The 23,627-nt window shown below is 38.2% G+C and overlaps 1 protein-coding gene across 1 annotated transcript; it reads right to left on the bottom strand.

Moving 5' to 3' along the window:
* Positions 1 to 10,545: 10,545 nt before the first annotated feature.
* On the bottom strand, positions 10,546 to 21,042 carry LOC134825086 (uncharacterized). Its single transcript, XM_063837216.1, has 7 exons — positions 20,933 to 21,042; positions 20,491 to 20,668; positions 19,713 to 19,878; positions 19,331 to 19,403; positions 18,238 to 18,424; positions 16,004 to 16,137; positions 10,546 to 11,426 (listed from the first exon to the last, which is right to left on the bottom strand). The coding sequence occupies exons 2-7, from the start codon at positions 20,590 to 20,592 to the stop codon at positions 10,736 to 10,738; spliced, it is 1,353 nt and encodes a 450-aa protein (XP_063693286.1). The 5' UTR covers positions 20,593 to 20,668; positions 20,933 to 21,042; the 3' UTR covers positions 10,546 to 10,735.
* Positions 21,043 to 23,627: the final 2,585 nt, after the last annotated feature.

Raw genomic sequence — 23,627 nt, 5'->3', positions numbered from 1 at the left:
GAAATCGTAGACATCATCGGGAAATGTCTTGTATTGTAGTCTGTAGTCCGTTTTCTATCCGAATCTATTTCGAATTTATTTTCATTAGCAATAATACTGTGCTCACTGTAAACATTAGCCTAGCCCCTAATGACGTTTGAAGCATGGTATTATAATGGTCCTGTCACTGTGTTCTCCAATGATTACTTATACGAATAATGTATAATATTAATAATATATATTATTAGCTATTATAATACGCATTGTTAATTATGTGTGATGTGAATAATAATCTGCGTCTCTCGTTCAGACGGCATGTTCAGACGGCATGTTCAGACGGCACGTTCAGACGGCACGTTCAGACGGCATGTTCAGACGGCACGTTCAGACGGCATGTTCAGACGGCACGTTCAGACGGCATGTTCAGACGGCATGTTCAGACGGCATGTTCAGACGGCATGTTCAGACGGCACGTTCAAACGGCATGTTCAGACAGCATGTGATGTGCTCGACTATGGACTAACCATAGCCCTCCCCGGCTGCAGTATACCATCTTAGGAGGCGAGGAGTATTAGGGATCTCGCAGACAACATTAAATAAATTCCTTCTGTAAGTGTAACGTCCTCAATAATTGTACAGTATCGGACGTTATTTGATCGGATATTTCGTGAACTGACATAATTTTGAACGGACATTGAAATGAACGCTCAAAGGCATTCGTTTAATATATTTAATTTAACTATACCTTGTCGGAGTTTATTGGAATGGACATTAAAATTAACGCTAGGGCCTTTGATTGTAGACAGTAGAAACCCATGGGTAGGCGAAGTATGTAATGCTTCCCTGCCTACGTAGTACCATTATCAATTTTTTTTTATTAGTTTTAAACTAATTACAACACTACAAATCTATTACATTTATTAGGCATGGCTAAGACGATGGGTCCACTCGTGGACAGAATGTCGCTGGAGTAAAGTCAGCCGGTGTCCCGGGTTGAGACGGGGGTAGTGAGGCAGTGTAGCGGTGTACGGCAGTCTTTTATTCTCTGTCCCAGCTTGGCTGGGACATCTCTGAAATCTTAACAAGGTCTCTGATCACTGATAGTTGTCCTGCCGACACTGCTGTACTCCTGATCTGCCCCTTGATCACCTGGCGTCCTACTTCGACAAACAATGCAAGAATTACCCAAAGTGTTCGTCGATCTTCTCAAAACAGCCACTCTAGCTGAAAAACGTGCAATGTTGGAAGCCCTAACCCTCGACGTTGCTTCTGAATCTGCTGCAGAATCTACTGCCTCGTCTGATGACATTGTATCCCTTGTTGAACATGTTAACGACCTTAACTTGGACAAAACCCTTTGTGATGACCTCCGAAAAGAGCTTGACTCTCTTAACTTAAAACAGAGGGGTCGTCCAGTCACTACTCAGTGGCTTAGTCCGACCACTCATTCTTATAACTATGGTCATGTTATGAACAAACCAATTCCTATAAACGATTACCCCAATTTTTGCAAGCTCATGGAAGTGGTTAACAATCACCCTTCAACATCTGGTGATATGGACTCCTGCCTGATAACTCGTTATGCATCGAGCAAGTCTACTCTCCGACTCCATCGTGATAACGAGCCACTCATATCTCAGACTAGCTCAATTTGTACTGTTTCACTAGGTGCACCACGAGAACTTTCAATCGTTCTTGATAGTAATAAAAACAGCGATAGTCCTGATCATGTGCTACCAGCCACTGATAAAACCATGAACATTATGAAACCTGGTGCTCAATCTAAAATGAGACATGCAGTTTATTCTGGTAATGTTGTCGGTGAAAATGAACAAGTACGTTTTAGTCTCTCGTTCCGTAAGATTAAACCTCCTGAAGAGGATCAAGTGGATTTATCCCAAGTCAATGAACAAGTCACGAAAAAGCAGAAGATTGTTCTTGTTGCTGGGGACTCTTTTGCTGCTAGATTAGATGAAAAATTGTTAGGAAAGAATAAGCAAGTAGTTAAGAACATCGCCGTTGGAGGCAGTAAACTTGATAAGGTCAAGAGAGATATCGAGAAATTCGTGAAAGATAACCCTAATTTAGAAGTTGTTAAATTATTTGTGTCTGTTGGTACTAATGATATACGGTACTGTGATAATGGAATAGCACATCTTAAAAGTGCGGTATCTAGTTTAATGAGTTCCATAAAGTTGATACTTCCAACTGCAAAAGTATGGTTTCAATCTATTCCTCCAATTAATCCTAATGGTTGTAAATTTACTGAGAGAAATGTTATTCGAATGAACAATCTGATTTACAATATGTGCTCCCGGTATAGGCATTATTTCTTAGATATCTTTCCTGCTTTCTTGGATGCTAGGGGCTGCATCAACACGAGACTTTTCCCGCATTTTGACACTAAGAAACAGCGTTTTGATATTCACCCAAATAATAAAGGCATGGGTGTTCTTGCAAGATTCTACATATTTATTATTCATTCAAAATGGTTCAATCCTCTTGGTTTCTAAACCGCAATTCAATTAAAAATTTGATACCTACTGTGCTGCGGTAATGGAGTCAATTCAGGGTTGAACAATTTTGAAATATGTTTTCATTAACACAAATGATTTTTAATTGCCAGGGTGCAACCCAATGGTTCACACTGGTAGGCTGTATGCATATTTTAAATTACATTTGAATTAAATTTTTGACAATGATCGATCTAACACTTTACAGGATGCGAATCGGCTGCTTTTGTAATTCTAGAGCACCAAAGAATTCCTGTCAAGTGGATAGTTCTGCTTGGGGTAGGGGGGTTAGGTTTGGATCGGATATCAGGACTAGGATATTTGAAGATGCACTTATCTTCAATTCTAGACCATCTAACATTGGTATCTATGTTCTGCACTTGTTCATCATGTTTTGTCTAATTGGTATGATTTTAACAAGCTCGAAAGAGTCCAATGAGATTGATAGGTTTATTCATCCCAGTAGATTCTACTTTAATACCAGTAAGGCCTTCCCACTTGTGTCTCATATTAATTGTGCATACCTGTATATCTTTGGTTTTGCAATTAAGAACTTCATCTTTACTCAGTACCAAAGACTCAGTCGGAGATACCGAGTTGAAAGGCTGACTGCCGCTAATATAATGTTTGGTGCAGTAACTAGCACATCTAGGCAAGTTCTGAGTATGTCGATTTTACTTCTATTGACCTTAAACTTCTTGCTTATTGCAATATCAAACCCTAGTATGCTTAATCCCGGCCCTAATCACATATCAGTCTATTATCAGAATGTTCAAGGCTTGATACCGTTTTCTCAACTTAACAGTAAGCAACCTCATCTTGATAAATCCAAAATATATGAACTTAATGCACATATTGAAGATTCACATCCTGACGTTATTCTGCTTACAGAGACTTGGCTTAAAAACTCTGTAATGGATAGAGAGGTCATTCAAAGCTCTAACTATGAAGTATTTAGAAATGATCGCTCAAAAGTATCACATCCACCTGATAATAACAATCCGAAAAAATATAGGAAAAATGGTGGAGGAGTCTTGATAGCAATCAGATCTGATATTCAAGCTGAAATCAAAATACTGTCTGTACGTAAGGGGTCCGAAATGGCCGCTATTGAAATAAACATAGGTGAAAGTAAATACATTTTTTGTGTGGTTTACAGAGTCGGAACTTTAGGAACAGTAAACCATGAAAGTATTGCCAGTACAATCAAGTCTTTCTACTCAAGCAAACGCCCTAAAAAACTTCTCATCGTTGGTGATTTTAATCTCAATGGAGTAGATTGGTTTTCTGAGGACGGAATTGTTACACCTTCTAGTTTAATTGAAGAGGACTTCATTACAACATTCCATAACTTTGATCTAGATCAATGTATAAGTAGTCCTACACATGTTAAGGGTAACATACTAGACCTTCTTTTGAGTAATTGTAAAAATTTAGTAAGAGATCTTACGGTATTGAAGGGTCACGGTGCTTGCAAATCTGACCATTATCCAATAGCTTTTAAAGTTGCTACAAAAATCACTTATTCTAAATGTCCTAAAAGAAAGATTCTCAACTTTAAGAAGGCAAACTGGACGGCCATTAACGAAGACTTGAATTCTATTGACTGGAATGCTATGTTTTTAAAGCTAGGAGATCCTGAATATTGTTGGCTTGCCTTAAAGTCTGTAATATCGAAAAGTATCTCAAAGCATATCCCTACTATTACTTTAAAGTTAGCATATAGAAATCCCTGGTTTGATTCAGAGGCCCATGAGGCATACTTGAAGAAAAAAAGAGCTCATGAAAAGTGGAAACTAACCGGCCAACAAAAGGATTATTTTAAGTTTTGCTCACTAAGAACACAGTTCAAAAATCTATCTGATCAGAAGATGAACGATAATCTATATAACGATGATGACCCTGCATTGATCTCAAAGAAATCCTGGTCGCATGTAAAATCCTCTTCAAAGAATTCAAGAATACCGGATAGGATGTACCTTAGAGAAACATACAGAGAATCTCCATTAGACAAAGCAAATATGTTCAATCAGTATTTCTCAGAACAATTTTCTGACGAATCTAAGTATGATATTGATATTGATTGGAGAAGTGATACTGAATTCGACTTAACTTTCTGTGCAGAGAATATAAAACATCTCTTAAGGAACATTAATTCTAACAAAGCTTGCGGCCCTGACGGTATCCATGGTAAGATACTGAAGAACTGTGCTGGTAGTCTCGCTTGCCCACTTTCAATTTTATTTGAGATATCATATAACTCCGGTATTATTCCAACTGAATGGAAGCTGGCTCACGTAGTTCCGGTTCACAAGAAGGGTAGTAAGGAGGACATTGAGAATTATCGGCCGATTTCCCTAACTAGTCTTATAATGAAAACATTTGAACGCCTTATTAAACAGGAACTCTTGAATAAAACAATGCATCTTCTTGATGATAGACAGCATGGATTTCTTGGAGACAGATCTTGTACCACAAATATGATTAACTTTATTGACAGTGTCACGCTATCCCTCAATGACTGTTCGACTATGAGTGTAGACATCATTTACTTTGATTTTGCTAAGGCCTTCGATTCTGTAAATCATGATCTTATTCTTAAGAAACTTAAACTCGTCTTTAATATTGAAGGAAGGCTACTCAAATTCCTAACCAACTATCTTAGTGAACGGGAACAATGTGTTTTAGTTGATGGTAGACATTCAGAGATCAAACCTGTTTTGTCTGGAGTTCCTCAAGGCTCCGTCCTAGGTCCCATTCTATTTGTCTTATTCATAAACGATCTTCCCATGAGATTAAGTTCAGGCACAAATTTGGTACTTTATGCTGATGACACGAAAATATGGAGTCCTATTAAATCATACAACGATTATTGCACACTTCAGAATAACATAAATGAACTTAATTCTTGGAGCATAGAAAATAAGATGCGATTCCATCCATCAAAGTGTAAAGTCCTCTCTATTCCTGGAAAGAAATTCAGCAGTAGGATATTACCTATTCCATTTATCAGATTTCAATATTTGCTCGGTAATACTCCCTTAGATTACACCAGTACGGAAACAGATCTTGGAGTCGTTATAAATCAGGGCTTTCGTTTTGAAGAACACATAACTAAAATATTTTCCAAAGCTAACCAAAAATTTGGGCTGCTGAAACGCACTTGCTCATTTGTCCATGATGTGAGACGAAGAAGAAATTTATACCTTGCACTTGTTAGAAGTCAATTTGAACACTGTTCCCAAATCTGGCGTCCATTTAATAAAACACAACTAGATAAGATGGATGCTTTTCAAAAAAGGTGTATTAAGTGGATTTTTGATGAGGAATTCACAAGCTATCAGTCCTTTGAAAACTATACTTACAAATGTCATCAATTGAAAATCCTTCCTCTCAGCAAGAGGTTTGAATTGAATGACCTGACCTTGTTTCACAAAATAGTCAATGGTGTATGCACACAAGAGCTTCCTAATTACTTACAACTATACAAAGGAAGCACACGCTTAAGATCATGTCACCATGACAGCCTAAGTTATGTAACGACTCTTGTTCAAACACAGTGTAATAGCAGTCTCCTTAAGAAATCATTCTTTTATCGGACACATCTGCTCTAGAATAAACTTCCTCTCGAAATAAGAGACCATAGCTGTCCTGATATCTTCAAGGCCAAACTTAAGGATCACCTATGGTCGGAAATGCTACCCACAGATCCAAACGATAGTCACGCTGAATTCTACCTGTCTGATAATGATTAGATGCATCTCATTTCTCCCAATGCCAATTCTCTAATCTAAAATAACCGATCCAAACTATTTAAGGGGTTAGGGGTGGGTTGGGTTGTGGGTTGGGTTTTTAAAAGTATTGTATGATATAATCTATTTCATTAAAAAGTTAACAAATTATTAACATTATGATATTTTATGCACGCTGTATTTTATTATTGCACAATCATCTCTATTACTATATATCTTACATTTATATGTGTTGATTGTATGAAATGTTTTGTCAGGGACCATACTTTGTAGGTGTAATTTTTGCACGAACTACGTTCTGGTTTCCCGTCATTATAGTACATAGAAATCACTTTTTGACCGTGTTATTTTCATGCAATTACATTGATGTATGTACTATTTTGAAAAGATTTTCAATAAAATAAAAAAAAAATTTTAGCATATAATTTTTCAATCGACTTTTAATACATACCATAAGTAAAAATAGCAGTAAGCAGTAAAACGGTTTTTTCGGTATATTCCAGACACAACTCTTACAGCGTACATTTTTTAAATCGGTGGTAAGTGATTTAATTGATGATTTTGTACCACAAATGTGACATTATAAATATAATGCTTTCTCCCTCTCTCCCGCTCCTCATCGCCCCCTCCCCCATTGCAGCATTACAGTTTTGCTGTATAATTATATTAGGTTATTTGGCAGTGGATAATCCGCAAGATTGCCTGTTATTATAGGGGGAGGGGGGGGGCACTCAGAATTAAATTTCGGTCAGTTTGGACTAACTGAGTTCATACTTTTGCACCAAATTACGACAACGTAATATGTGTTCTCGAATATACTAGGCGGGTTACACTAGTGTTGATATAATTGAATCAGATAATAGAAATTTAAATTGTCCAACATAATTATTCATAAACTGGACAATAATAAGTTTGTAATGAAATGCTTTTGGGAAGAGATCTGAACACTTTATTTGAACGGACAATTAAATAAACACTCATTAGGACTTCAAAAGTCAAATTACAATGGTAATGTCTGACCCAATATGTATTATATAAAGTAACTTTATATTACCCAAAAGTCAAAAAGTATATTATATAGATATATACAAGAGAATGAGAATAAAATTGAAACCACTATAATAAACAAAGAAATAATCCCCGCAAATCTTCAGAATGAGATTTATCATTTTATAAAATAAATGGACTCTTCTAAAAGTATTCTGAGTCTTACATTAGGCAATATTGTTATTGTTAGGAGGATGCTTTAGGCTTTTAGCTTTTTAGGGAATCTTCGTTCATGAGCTTCGGTAATTGGAACCTTCAGTGACGGAAATCTTCATAAAGAGGGCAAGTGCGCAATACATGAAGCTCATCTTCGATGATTAGATCAGGGAAAGGAAGCTCTAGAAAGCTAGAAGAAGGTCGAGTGCCTCCACATCTGTAGTAGAACAGTGTTTGCATACCCTAGTTTATGGCGGTTCATGCTGTGACCCGTGTCTTCCTGTTTCAATGTTGTATTGATCCGAGCTTGTTCTGAGTTCCGCAAGTCTCTTAGTCTGCTGTGGCCGTAGGTTGATCGACAGATATGTTTCGCAACCGAAGCTTGCCTTAATGAGGATGTAGAATCCCAATTCTCTGTTCAGTTTTCGCTCTAATTGTTCCATTGTTGAACAAAAACGGTTTTGATCATAGCCTCGCTGATTTACAGAGGGATTGAAAGATCGCTTCCTCCTGATAATTGTTTCACTGTGTTTTTGGTGGATTCGTATAGTTTTCGTATCTTACAGGGATTAAAGTATGAAAACTCGCGCAAAAATTCAACTTTTCAGATAATAATCTGGATAAAAATGAATGTGGATTCTGGTGTAAGGTTACCTGGGGACCTCAGGCTATCATGTTTATAAACAGAGATAAAATAGAGATTAGGCGGAATGACAGGCTGAGCGCGGCCCAGTAAGTGTAAAGATAAATAAAATTTGGTTTGATACGTGACAGCGAACCCTATGTCATGGCGGGTGATTCGGAATCAGCGTCCGAAAATACATCCGTTGAAGTCGGTTACAACTATCGGGGGGCCTTTTAGAACAATCTTGAAGATCGACCATGTAGACTTAGAGTGATTTAGCACGCTCGAGCGATTTTGGGATTTGATTGGCTTTTCGCTATCACGTCAGGAAATGTATTTTGGATATTTCTAACTCAGTTTCACTAGAGTGGGCCAAAATTTACTACCCACACGCAACATTCTAATAACTCACGTAATTCGTGTAAAAAATTGAAAGCCGTATCTCAAAAAATATATAAATATTTTATTATTTTTGAATTGTATTAATATTATCTCCGTACTTTAGCTTATGATAAAACATATTGGCAGAAACTACAATGAAGTTCTGACATTTAGTAATTTGTTTTAGGGAAAGATTAGACTTGCGCATTATTTTTTAACTATTCCTTGTCTAGAGCTTTTATTTAATTTTAATAATCTCAAAGCATTTTCATTTTATGAAAAAATAGGGAAAAGACACTAATGTAGATCGTGAGTATACGGAATGTACCATATGACCTGTCGAAAACAGGTCTTAAGAAGACCCGACACAATTCAGATTTCACTGTTGTCAACACTTTCAGCCTCATATCATGCGATTGAAACTAATTCATGAGTGGAATTTTTTGTAAATATTCGGTACTTGGATAATCAGCGTGTCATTTTAGAAATACTAAGAGGCATTTGCATGCTGACAGGTATAATAACTGTAGCAGGTAGCCATGTGCATGATCACTCTGATCACTCTGATCACTGTCACGTGCCGACATAAGGTAATACAGTGGGGTGCCACACATATTAAATGTCTCCTATAGTACATACGAGACATAGAAACGCCATCTTAGGACGCGAGGAGAGTTACAACGAAATCTGATAATAAGGTCAATATGGCTCATACCCAATCAATGATGATTGGGTTGTGGGTATGAGCCAGTTCCTAGCCAGTCTGCGTCATTGATTGCTCTTCTATTTATACCAAGCAGATATTTGAATGACGTAGGTGCACCCGCTCCAGTTGCTGTTTTGCCATGTGAGTAACTGCATGATGTTTGTTGAAGCAAGAGACGATCTTGTTGACGGTGGGTAGCACCGCTGAGCCGGGGACGTATTTGACAGCGTAAAGTAGAATTTGCTTTACAAGGGTGTTAAATAATTTGTAAAGGCAGGATGCATCGATGAATCTCCAGTCCATAGTTCCTCTCAGGCTGAAGTAAACTCCAAGTCCTTTACGGTAGAGAGAGTCAGTCGCTTGCCAAAATGTCCCTGTGCTGCTTATATAATGAGATAATAATTCCAAGATAGCTGGAGACCAGCTCGATTTGTTTGTCGCGGATGGAAGGACAGATACAAGTTAAGTCTTACGGCAATTTCAAGTGTTTTCCGTATATAAAGCATAATCTATCAATATTATTATTATGAAGTGAACTGATTAGAGCTTATACTTATAGTTATAGTGAATGAAAATCTAGCGTCCGCTATAAGTATAACGAAAAAACAGGCGCAATTCTTGTTCAAATTGTCTCGAACAAAAAAATTTACGTTATAGGTAGCGGGACACCAAAGTTGATAAAATCGTGAAAATAATATTATCAATAGCAGTTTTCAGTGATTTTAGCAATTTCCAATCAAGTTGGACGTGTCCCTGTGGAACCTAAGTGATCCATGATATCACGTCAGGCTCAACCCTCTCATAACAATTACTAACATCCTACACTATACACTTCGATTTCATTGGCAACTTCCCCTTATAGAGCTGCCATGCTCCAGAGGCAGGCAGAGCATCCTCATGCTATCCTCTCGTGGGCCAGTCAGGCCCAACTTCTCTTTTTTTTAAAGGCGTCGTGCTGTCGTGCACTTGCTGTCGATCAAACCTTGAGTAGAACTTGGGTTTTGGATTCTGGGTCTGTTTAGAGATATCGAGCTTTCTTTAGCTAAATCATTTATGAATTCTGTAATCTGCCTATTCAGTGCTTCAACTGCCTCATTGGTCAGCTGGGAGATTCTTTGAATAAACTCGGGTTGTTAAAAGTATTTTTTGAAGTTGGCTATCAATAATCTTTCAGTTTCGAGAATTGTTATCGTCAAATGTGTTGAATTTAAACTCATATCAACTTATCAAGTGAATATTGCATTAGTACAATTTGATTTTATTTTCAGTGTTCATTTAACTATTTTTTAGCATTCACCGTTGTATTTATCGAGGATCTGTAGTTTACTATAGACTTATAGAGGATCTATAATTTACGATAGATTTAATATGCATGAAAACAATTCATAAAATCTAATTGTACGCTTGATTAAACTATCATAAATATTGAAACATGACAAAAAAATCCTCTCCCAACTTATTTTAAATCAAAGTGCTACGTTTATAATTCTAATCACAGTTTCATTGTAGAAGAAAATTAGAAATTAGAAATTAGAAATTGTCCTATCCAAAGAGGAGCTTATTGTCCGGTATATCCCTAATTCCAGCCCAACTTCTTTATCCTTTTAGCTTTTACCCCAGCAAGACCCTTCACGATAATGCCATTTCCATTTTGCAGTCCTCGCATGTATGCTTCTTGTTTTTCTTGTTTGTCCTTTTGCAATTGTTCCTCAATTTCCATCCCAATTTCGGGATCGAATGCTTGTCTACAAGTCCAATCATTGGCTAAACAATCAGTTAACGATATGCAGTTCTTTCTTTCATCGTCATCGAGTACCCTCCCTGTCTTCATGTTTGTACAGCAGCAGAATGCACGCTCTTGGTTTTTTGATTCAGCATATCGATATACGTTCTGGCCGTTATTGTCTGTTAATATATACGTCTTTCTAACTGATTTCAATGGAAGGAACTTGTTGCCATGGATTTGTGGTTGAAAGAAATTAAAGTATTTATCAGTAAGACAGTCTGGTAAGAAAGTGTGCTTGTTGTTGCCAAAAACTCCAAGTCCCCTAGAGAAGTTTCCATTTTCCGGATTAATTTTTTTTGTTCCTGCCAAAGTAACAGCAGTAAAGTTCGCTTTGCTTCTGTGCTGTATCCATGTTCGAACTTTTTGGCATTGCATCTCCATGTTTTTTGGCCATGCATTACATTGCCCGAAGGCCAAACGACTAAAGACCGCTCTGCCAGTTGCCGTGAATTCAAATCGTGTTGCAGCGAAAGTAGAGTATCTGAAATTAATAATGTTAATGTTATTTCTTTGATTTTAAAAATTCATACTTTAATAAGCCTAAAAAACCCTTTTGTGGACGACCGTATTAGTTAAGAACAATCCCCTTTAAAATCTAAACTGTTTTTCAGATCCCTAGCTCAATTTTGCAGGGCGTCTAGACTTCGGTAAAATCGATGGCAAAAACATGTTAAAGTTTAAGGAGCATCGGGATTCCTTGTTTTACGACAGATTGTCGTGATATGCATAGATATATTTTATTAATCAATAATAATATTCTCAAGATGTGTGTGTGTTTTCTGTGTGTGCGTGTGTAATTTCCAAGCAGCTTAATCAAGAAAACGGTAAGAGTTACGGGGCTGATTTTGTTCGGTAAAGTGCCGACAAAACTCTGACGAAGTTAAATTATAAAGGTTTTTTAAATTGGTCGGTGGTAAGTGGCTTAATTGATGGTTTTGTACCAAAAATGTGACATAAAATGGCTCACTTTTTCTCCCTCCTCGCTCTCTTCCATAATTCCATCACTATATATTATGTACCTAGCGTTGGTAATTAGATTAGCTCCGCTAATTATAGGAGGCACTGTTTCCGGTCTGTTTGAACTGTAGAGACTAGAGAGAGAGTTCATATTTTTATACAACAATTTTTATGCGTGTAATACTATAAGCTTATTACTTTATTAGGAGGGGGAGGAGGGCGGAGGGAGCCACTCGTTGAATTGCGGTCTGTTTGTTTACTTTCATACGACAATGTAATGCATGTTTTCAAATATAAGGCGGGCGTGGTGCGGAGTTAATAAGGGTTAATTTCTAAACGATTTAAATAAAAATGGAAAGCGGTTCAAGACGAGAGTGATGAGGTGTAATATTCGGTGTTCGGACCTTATGATCATGGAATGTGGTGCCTAATAATGACTTAATTATCCACGAGAAAGAACTGATTATGAAATTATTGTTTAAGATACTATTGGATACGTGAGGCCACTTCGAATAGAATTGCTCACCTAATGCAGGTTTTGACTCAGCGGGTAATTACTCCTACCCTTTTTAACTACGGCAATGAAATCCCGGCCGAAGGCCGGTTTACACTAGTAGTATAAATACTTTCAACGCTATAGTAAGTATGTAATAAGCGCCATGATCGCTAGCACAGAATTTATTGTCTCCGAGTTTGATAAATTTGATACCAATAGTTGCCTTTAAGTATGAATATTGAATAATGCAAATTCACCGTGCAGCACGATAAGGTCAGGTTACAAATACAAATGTGTAAAAATAAAGAAAAATGGGTAATTTCTTGCTTAAATTTAAAATGCCTTTAAATCCTATAATATCAAATATTTTAAAACAATTTTTACAGGATCATAATTAGCTTGATCAATACTACCTTCCTTTATACTGGACTTTGCTTGGACCATGTGTTGAGTCCATGGCGGCGCCCGGCCAATAGGCAGGTCACAAATTGTTTTGCCTGACTTGTATAACTGCGTCATACTCATAGCCATAGTACTCAAACGAACAGCCATCCCCCTGTTCGCTATAAGGGCCGTTTAAAATTCATATACAAGAGGGGAAACCGGCCTTGTGTTCAGGATAACATATTTCGAAAATAACTGTCCTTTAAATCTTAAAATGTTAGTATCAAAAGTTTCGTCTGATCGCTTAGTTGATAATGATTACGACTCATAACAATCATTTCAAAATAACTGAAACTGTGGAAGTTATAGACCAAAATCTAAAAATTTGACCGAAAAAAGCATCCATCGAACAACTACAAGCGCCGTTTAGCATTTTTAGCTAATATTGCTTCATGATGGAATTATCTTTTAGACAAATTTTTGTACACAATTTATCGAACCCGGAGGAAAATATTCTGTGCCCACTAATGGCGCTTATTACATAAACTAAATTTGACCAAAGCCCACAATTAGGTAGAGTTGACTGCTGCCAGTGTTTCTCTTTCCCAAACAAAAGGAAATGATATTAATTTGAATGACTGTCTACAAATGCAAAATGATACCGAGAATGAAATCGGTCGCTCGCTTTTACCATTCATTTACAATTGTGGTAGATTAAGAAGAACTGCCCAAAAGCAGCTGTATTCGGCAATAAAGATTCAATAGACATCACCCTTACATCGGTTCTAGCCAAGCAGTGATTCCCAAACTTGTTTCAAGTGGTCCTAGGACCAACACAAATTCTTTCCGAACAGTTTTGAACCATTCTGAGCACTTTCAGGAGAATATTCATTTTCGTTCATTTCCTTTTATTCCATGAGCCTGGGTCATTCTGTACGACTTTCGATGGCTCCTATGCCTAACTTATAACTATAGCCATCATTTACAATTGTTTTTGGCACATGCGTTTTTGTCCTACTTTTGTCCCACCTGGTTCCAATATTGACTACTAATTTCTAAAAACCCGCAAGTCGAAAGCTTTATTCAATGGAATGTAAAAAATCATGTATGAAATATGAACTTTTTTTACAGTCGATTTGGTCAACGTCTAGATGCCCTGCAAGATTTCAGATCTCTAACTCAATTTTAACATCGTTTTTAAGGCACCAGAATAAATGTGTGAATATGTCAATTTTGTAGTTTTTTAATCGAATTTCGTATAACAGTGCTGGCGCGTATTTAACGCAAATTTCTTAAAAACCTTTACATAACTATTTTTTATTCCTGTCATCTTTGACAATGAATTAGAATGTTTTGAATTTAAAATATGCCTGCTGAACTACTTTCGGTGAGTCTTATAATGCCTGGAAAACAGTTAAGGGGGTATAACACAGGAGGGGCAAAGTGCAAAGAAACTGCTGCTAACTGCTGCTAACTGCTGCTCACTGCTGCTAACTGCTGCTCACTGCTGCTAACTGCTGCTCACTGCTGCTCACTGGTGCTAACTGCTGCTCACTGCTGCTCACTGCTCACTGAGCAGCAGTGAGCAGCAGCGAGCAGTAGTGAGCAGCAGTTATTAGCAGTGAGCAGCAGTTTCTTTGCACTTTGCCCCTCCTGTGATAATAGAAGTATAGGGGGGTAAATTATAGTATAGTGAGTATAATGGCGGCGGTCGTGCTTGCCACCACTGACATGAGATACATGATATTAATATACTTCACGACAATCTGTTGTAAAACAGGGGTTCCAGAAAACTAATTTCCCGATATACTCCTGAAACTTGAAACTTTTTTCACAGTCGATTTTGGTCAACATCTACACGCCCTGCAAAATTTCAGATCTCTAACTCAATTTTAACATGATTTTTAAGGCACCTGAATATGGCGATTTTGGGTTATGTAAATGTACCAAATTTTGTACAACAGTTCTGGCGCGTATTTTCCGCAAATTTCTTAAAAAACCTCCACATGACTAATTTTTATTTTTGTCATTTTTGACATTCAATTAGAATTTTTTTGAACTTAAAATATGCCTGCTAAACTACTTTTGGTGAGACTTTGCCTGAAAAACAGTAAAGGGGTATAACTGGGGTCCGGACTCTAGGGCGTAAGACTCTAGGGCGTAAGACTCTAGGGTCTTAGGGTTAGGGTTAGGGTTAGGGTTAGGGTTTGGGTTTGGGTCAGGGTTAGGGTTAGGGTTAGGATAAGGGTTAGGGTTAGGGTTAGGGTGATGGTTAGGGTTAGGGCGCCGCCCTAAAGTCTCACGCCCTAGAGTCTTACTCTTACTCTTACGCCCTAGAGTCCTGGACCCGGTATAACTGTAAAATACATTGAGTCTAGTTAGACACGCCGCACGAAGTAATCTATTTGAGATAGAATTCGCGCAGCGGATTCTATTTGATAAAAAGCTACAAGTGCGCGCTAGCGCACGAGTTGACTTTCTCAGGTGTAAACCTGAGCGGGAGCGAGTGTTTACACTTAAATAAATATTGAGGGCGGAGTGTCTATGTATTACAGATGAGTCCGGGATTTTGAGTGAGAGTGTATAATCGCTATTGATCCTTATTTAGTTGCTTAATTTCGAGTAACTCGTTCAGGTTGAACATAATTTATTAGTATCTATCCTGATGTCAAATCGAGGATCAACACTATATAGTTATACTGCTAGCGGGAAGGGGCTGTGACCAACTGTTTGGCATAGCGGAGGTATTCAGATGGAAAACTTGTTTCACCCAGTTTCCAAGCAGGGATATAGCCGCACGTTGGCAGGTCATGTGACGTACGCACTTGTCACATGACGCGAAAACTAGTTGTTCAGTGGTCGCGCGCAAGTCACGTGCAAAACACTGCCTGACACACTCACTCATGCACCGCGCGTTGAGGGAATTCCCATAAAAGCACAGTATCTCGATTAACGGAATGATATTTAGATTAACGGAACGGATTAAATTTAATTAGACACGCTTGACAAGTTGAAAATGTGCTATCGAGGGATTCTGCGTGGGTGTCTATTGCTCTATTTGATAATATCCCGGCTCTTCCCGCGAATTGTCACTCAAAAACCCGGACGAATCTATAATAGTATAGGGCCGGGTAAATAGTTTAGTGAGTATAATTGCAACGGTCATGTTTGCCACTGTGATATTCGAATAATCGCAGAATAAAATGGGTTGAGCTACTAACTTTGAATCCACTTTGACTGCCGGACGCTTTGATTTCTCTGTAACTTGTGCTCCGAGGTCTATCTTGCGTCCCTCATATTTATCCGGCCCCGTATCATATCTATCGTGGACGGCTTGGTTAAATAAAACCTTAATCTGAAAATAGTACTCATTTAGTCATTAATCTGCTATGGTGGCTCAGACTCATCACCGTTTTTAAATTAATTTGCGGAAAATCAATAACAAATCAATTTCTGCTTAAATACCTACTTTAAAGCTTTAAGTTTAACTTTAATAATAATATAAAATTAGAATTTTATGGCTCAGATCCGCTACCGTTTTAAAATTGATTTGGAATAAAATACAAATACAAAGTAAATGAAAATCGATACAAATTTATTTTCAATTCGTTAGTTATCTCACTCACTAATTATGGTTTGTTAATAACATAGTCAACGTGCTGTAGTCTAGTTGTACTGTGTCATGTGGACGACCTTCCTTACCGACCCAACGGACCGGACTGTCAGCCGACACAGTGATGACGAGTTTGAGTTCAGATCACATTCTAGTAACTAGTAAGAACGTATTCTCAACACTCCATCGGGCCGACAGGTAGCGGCACCGCTACCGTAAGTTCTAAAGAGAGCTACCTGGCAAAACCACAGAGCACAGGTACACACTTAGTTAGTAAAAATCCAAAAAGGTGGTCAAAATTTGCCCTTCTTTGCTTAAAGTTTAAATAATTTTCTGCAGTTGTATTAAATCAATCCAAAAATAGTCACATCGTGTTTGCCTAAATTTTTCCTTTCCGAGAAGTACCCGCTTCATATACTTTATCGAAGTTTGAATATTGTCACTCCGCAAAAGCATTTTAGTACAGGGAAATCCGTCTGAAACAAAAATTTCGCCGCGGTTAAACCACGCACGATCAATTTTTACCTGGGGACCCCAGGCTATTCTGTTCATTAACATATAAAATAGAGATTAGGCGGCGCGGAATGACAGGCTGAGCGCGGCCCAGTAAGATCAATTTTCCCTACTTGTATTTTGTACCATTAATTCTTTCGAGTGAAAAGTGTGACTAGGGAAAAAATAATAAATGAGTGGGATTCGCGCATGGTAAAATTTATAAAAATTGACGATTTATTTGACCAATGTACTATGTAGCGCCGCGCGCATCAACAATAAATAAATCCAGAAAATTGCGGAAAATAACTTTGCGAAGGAGGAACTTCACTGTAATTAATTAACACATGGCTAGCGTCGCGCGCAGCATAACAGACCCTTCCAATACACACAATTATAGGGGAGTGGTCTATATTGCGAAGGAGCAGACTTTTGTCGACATCGTAGGACCGTCGGGCCACCTCATATATCCACTTTTTACCACCTTAAGATACTATTGGACACGTGAGGGCACTCCGAATAGAATTGCTCACCTAATGCGGGTTTTGACTCAGCGGGTAATTACTCCTACCCTTTTTAACTGCGGCAGTGAAAACCGCTCCTCTATTGTTGTTTTCAGCGTCTGATCCAAAACCAAATCCTGGGGTAACACGAGACATTGTAGCCTGTGAGCGTGTCAAATCCTGGGGTTACACGAGACGTGGTAGCCTGTGAACGTGTCAAATCTTGGGATTATACGAGACGTGGTAGCCTGTGAGCGTGTAGACCGCTCCTCTATCGATATTTTTGAGTGTCCGATCCAAAACCAAAGGGGTACTCCTAGGAGTTGCAAGTAGCAGGCCATGACCTCCCCTGGAAGTCCCTGTCTCTCCGTTGTTAACCCGGCGGGGTTGCACCAGGAGCGGTGGTAACAGAACTTCAAGACTCTCGGAGTCTGTTGTCGATATCTATGTTTAATGTATTTATGGTATATAATTTAGGAGTCTCTCTCTCCAGCAGCAGGAGTTGGGAAAACGCAGCAGGAGTTGGGGAAACGCGTTGTGAAAGCCATTGTAGGGAAGGCTTACTGTCGACGCCGACCAATCAAAAGAAGCCTAATTCACAAGGTTGTTCAGCATTTAGTAAAGTTGTAATACTGGTAAATGCCATTTACCCTTTGCAAGAAAAGCGATGGGCAAATTGTTTTCTCGAATATTTGCTGTATACGTAATAGCACAGCCACAAGGAAAACGTTGCAATGCTGGTGTAGTTAATATGTAGTAATATTATTAAAAAACTAGTCGAAAAGTCAAAACATATCAATAGATAACAATAATTAGGGGGCATCTGATATTAAGGAAAATAGCTCACCGTTTTCTTTGAAAAAAATTCAACGTCGTGCTGCAGCGGTTGTGCGTTGAATATCCAATTAGCTAAACGGCGATTATCATTCTTGAGGATCAAGTCGAAATCTTCACCAGCTTTGCAGGAGGTAAGGTTTTTTTGTATGTTACCATGAAGAAGAACTCGCTTCTGCTTCGTTTTTCTGTCGAGAACCCTGGACAGTTTTACTTATAAAGTTATACAGACTAGGTCTAGAGATGACTAGGGACGGACAGGGACGGACAGGGACGGACAGGTACGGACAGGAACAGATAGGGGCGGACAGGGACGGACATGGACGGACAGGGACGGACAGGGACGGACAGCTGGTACGGACAGGGACGTACAGGGGCGGACAGGGACGGACAGGGACGGACAGATACGGACAGGTACGGACAGGGACGGATAGGGGCGGACAGGGGCGGACATGGACGGACATGAACGGACAGGGGCGGACAGGGGCGGACTGGTACGGACAGGTACGGACAGGTACGGACAGGTACGGACATGGACGGACATGGATGGACATGAACGGACAGGGTCGGACAGGGACGGACAGGGATGGACAGGGACGGACATAAACGGACACTGGACAGGGTCGGACATGGACAGACATGAACGGACATGAACGGACAGGGTCGGACATGAATGGACATGGACGGACAGAGACGGACATGAACGGACAGGTTCGGACAGTGACGGACGTGAACGGACAGGGTCGGACATGAATGGACAGAGATGGACAGGGACGGACATAAACGGACACTGGACAGGGTCGGACATGGACAGATATGAACGGACATGAACGGACAGGGTCGGACATGAATGGACATGGACGGACAGAGACGGACATGAACGGACAGGTTCGGACAGTGACGGACATGAACGGACAGGGTCGGACATGAATGGACATAGATGGACAGGGACGGACAGGGACGGATAGGGACGGACAGGGACGGACAGGGGCGGACAGAGACGGACAGGGACGGACAGGGGCGGGCAGGGGCGGACAGGTACGGACAGGTACGGCCAAAACGATCAGTGACAAGGACGGAGGGAAGCATCTTCAATAAAAACTCACCAGTTTCTCCAAGTTCCACTATCACAGTTGATCACGGTTTTGTAAATAAGCTCTTTGCCACGATACAGTCCCGCTGAAAGGTTAATCATTACTCGAGCATTATAATTTCACTGTCTGATTCGTTTTCCCGATACCACAAATACTCTAAGATAATTTACTTTTGTGTTCGTTTTCTTATACAGCAAAACCCTATAAATTAAATGCACCTGTAAATCAGCTGCAAACCACAATTCACTATTTACTGCGGCCGGTATTTTCTTTTTCCCAAACTGTGTCTATTTGAAAATTGAGGTTTGGCCAGATATTTTGGTGTCGTTTCGATTTTTAGTATGAGTTGACATCAAAATAATAGGATATAATTGATTAATTCATGATCATTTACCTGAAATAGTGGTATCCTCTCCATTTGATTCGCCGATAAATTTTCCAAAAATGTAAAAGTTCCTATTCCAAAACACTTTAGTTATTTCGTCTTTGTTATTTATTTTTATTACGTCTTCGCTCCAGTAGCCAGCCTCGTTAGAATGTGGTATACGGTAGTCGTAGCCCTAAAAATAAATGTTGGATATCAATCAATCCTTTTATATTTGCTATTTATCGGACATTATTTGACCGGAAATTACGTGAACAAACATAATTTTGTACGGACATTAAGGGTTTCGACCTTAAGTTATAAGTTATAAAAAGTTGGTTTCATTAAAATATTGATATTTGACCAATTTACGGGACAAAATCAATCAAATATGGTGAGTATGCCCAAATATAGCTGTATGGTTTTTGGCTCATAACTCAGTAATTTTTTGTCTAATCTTGATGAAAATTTATATACGAGTTCAGGGACAACCAGCTAGAAGTACAGTACCTAAAATTTGGGTTTTAATCATGTTAACGTGATTTGGCATGATTGGGCATAATTGCGACCAAAAATGGGCCTTCCGCTTCGTTTTAACACTGAATATGCTGATGATGTCGACTTCAATGATGAAGACAACTTGGCAACGTATGTTGACAACGCGGCGGTTCGTCTTCGACAAATGTAGTCAAAACGTTTACAATACAAATTGTATTTCGTTTTACCGTGATAAATGATATTTATCAATATCATTTATGATCGCTCAAGAGAGCGAAAAACAAAAAAATAAAATATTATGAATTATCACCTGGCGATCTTTGGCGTCGAGATCAAAATCATCTATACACCCCACGCTGTAAGTTGAGCATGTCAAAAACAGTGAAAACACCACAACTAGTGACCGGATCATCTTCAGCTCTTCAAGAGCAAAGAATTTCAATATCAGCTAGTAGAGTTTCCAAAGGAAATCGTGTTGAATTGAGGGACTGAAATAAACAATAAATGAACATCCGCAAAATTCTACTTACCATAGCTCTTTTTTGGTGTCAAAATTATTCTAAAAGTAATTTTTCTTCATTCGAATAGAGCTATAGATCGAATCGGAATTGCGCAATAATCAATATAATTATAAAATAATAGTGAAGCTTTAAAATCAGCTTGATAAAGGTTAAAAAACCAAACTAACATAGATCACAACTCTTTAGTTTAGAATAAATACAATTCTATTAGCAGTCTTAATCTGGAATTACCTGTTTTTGGAGACAACAGATAATAACCAGTAGTACCAAGGTAATTAAACACTAAGAAAATGTTCGACTCATACAAAATGGTGAATAAATATCAAATAGCGTGTAATATTTTTAAAATTGCATTTGTTGTCGGACTCCTTGATGAAAGCAGTCCACATCGTTCTATGATAACAATGGATAAATAAAATTGCGTTTGCTTACTCGGTAACAATTGAATAATAGCATTAAATTAACCACAAAATAACCATCCCGTGTGCACTAATGGTACTGGTAACAAAGTAGTTGTACTATATTAATATGACCACCGCCGCCCGAACATAGATTCATGCGACACGCCATGCTCGATTAGTATTACCTGGGGACCCAGGCTATAATGTTCATAAACATAGATTAGAGATTCAGCGGAATGACAAGCTGAGCGCCGCCCAGTAAGATTAGTTCAATTTTGTCAAACCATGTATTTAAAATTTTAATTTAGTAACTAGGACCTGCAAAGTTGTTGAACTTGAAGTTGACAGAAGAAGTGAATCTAAATTTCTTAACGATATTAATTTTAAATGGCTCAGGCAAAACAACGACAATTCTCAGTGCTCCATCACCATGAGACTTAGCATTTCCATTTTCCACTACTGTACTAATTTATTTCTAATTATTTTACGGAAGGTTCCTGTCCTTGTTATTATGTCAACTCCATTGAGTCCATGACTTAGTGTTAAAATACTTCCCCGAGGAGTTATTGACAAAAAACTGTTTTGGTCACGTGACGGTAAAACACCAATCCTATAACTTTGTATGGTATTGGTAAGGGTTAGGATTGTGTGACATATTTAAACATATTATATTCACGGCGTGATGCTGCCTTTATGCTTTATGGGACGCAAATTTTTGCTATTCATTTTAAGTTAAGGGCGGCACCGCCCCAAACTTAAAATGGATAAAACACAACCCTAACAAGAATTGTCTAAAAAGAACCAAGATTTGTATGTGCAAAATTGTTATTTCATTTGCATGGTAACAATTAAGTTTCGAATGAAATAACTTGTGATTTATCTAATTGCTTACACAGGACGCACCACCATGATTACGTAGCGCTACTAGCATACTAGCATTTACGTACTACCAGCGCAGTGCTGTTAAACTAATCATGACCTCACATTTTAAGGGTTCAGTTAGCCATCAAATGTTAATTAGGATCATTTTTTACTCTGATCATGTGTTAGTTCAATATTCACATTTCGATTGTTTAAAGAAATAGACTCATTGATAGGTCTGACATCATGTGCTTTACGTTGTATTATTATATACAGCTAGTAGTAGTAACCATGTTAACGTGACAATTTGATGATGTGACAATAAATTATAAGAGATCTTTTATCCTCAAAGTACTGCACGATGTTTCATGAATACAACAATAAAAGTTTACAGCTACTCACCCAGGGACAATCAGTAATACTAATAGTATAAATTATAACTTTCAATTAAACTATTTATTTAGGGGGGGGGGGGGGGGGGGGGGGGGCCAACCGCCAAACGGTGACAGCGGGGCAGCCACGCCATATTTGGTCCAAATTAGGCCCAATTTAGCCAATTACCCTGAACATACCCAAAACCCAGGTTTATGGTGCTCTACTTGTAGCTAGTGGTCTCCTGAATTCGTATATGAAATTTCATCAAGATTGTACAAAAATGACTGAGTAATGAGCCAAAAACCATATGCCCATATTTGGGCATAAGCACCAAGTTTGGTAGATTTCGTTCCATAAATTGGTCAAATATCAATATTTTTCAATGAAACTTACTTTTTATAACAGGTAAGCCTAAACTACATATTCTCTGTAATTTTGAAAACTAACTGAGTTGTTAAAATTTTAATGAGATCAATTCCGCGAATATCGCAAACCAAGATACGGGCAATTTAGTTCATTTTTTGTGGTCTTTTCGCCTTAGTATCCACATTTAAACAGATATAAAGCTTCTACGAAGAAGAAGAGGTCAGCCTACATCTAAGCGAATCTGACTTTATGATATTCTTATTATAACTTTATAAATAACTAGAAAGCCCGTGGTCACAGGGAGGAAGCTATTAGTAATACTAATAGTATTCTTTGGTAGTCAGTTTTTATAGCATCAACAAATATCCATCACAACCGTTCAAGATACAGCCAATTAAAAGGTAGCTAGCACTAAACACAACGTAATTACCACAAAACCGATCAAAATGCCCCTCTCAAATCCTTGCACGTGCAAGTGCACTTTTAAGACCGTTACCATGGTTACTACGCAAGTTCATATTTCATATAATTTGCACGTGGGCGGTCGTACAGACAGCAGAAATAATTCTTTGAATTATAGTATAGATAATTAGTATTCTCAATTTTGTACGATATTCTGCATATCCTATTTTTAAATAAAATACTAATAAAGCTATTCAGAGGGTAGGTTTTCTGGATAATACTTTGCACACAATTTCGAAACACTTAATCATATATATACTATATTACTTGATTGTCCATGTCGAAGCATGCAAATTTTATAATTTGTTTATTTATCTTTTATTTTTAATTTTACATGTTGGGACTTTACTTTTTGTGAAGTTTGTCATTTTATTCAAAACGTCATTTATAAAATAATGTTCAATGAAACCAGGTGTATAGTCTTTGAATGGCTGTTCTAAGGTTAAATAATACAAAAATCA

Source organism: Bolinopsis microptera, chromosome 13 (assembly GCF_026151205.1).
Source record: "Bolinopsis microptera isolate Bmic1 chromosome 13, MBARI_Bmic_1.0, whole genome shotgun sequence".
Classification (NCBI taxonomy): Eukaryota; Metazoa; Ctenophora; class Tentaculata; order Lobata; family Bolinopsidae; genus Bolinopsis; species Bolinopsis microptera.
The sequence above is the reverse complement of the archived record's forward strand: the minus strand, read 5'-3'. Positions and strand labels throughout refer to the sequence as shown.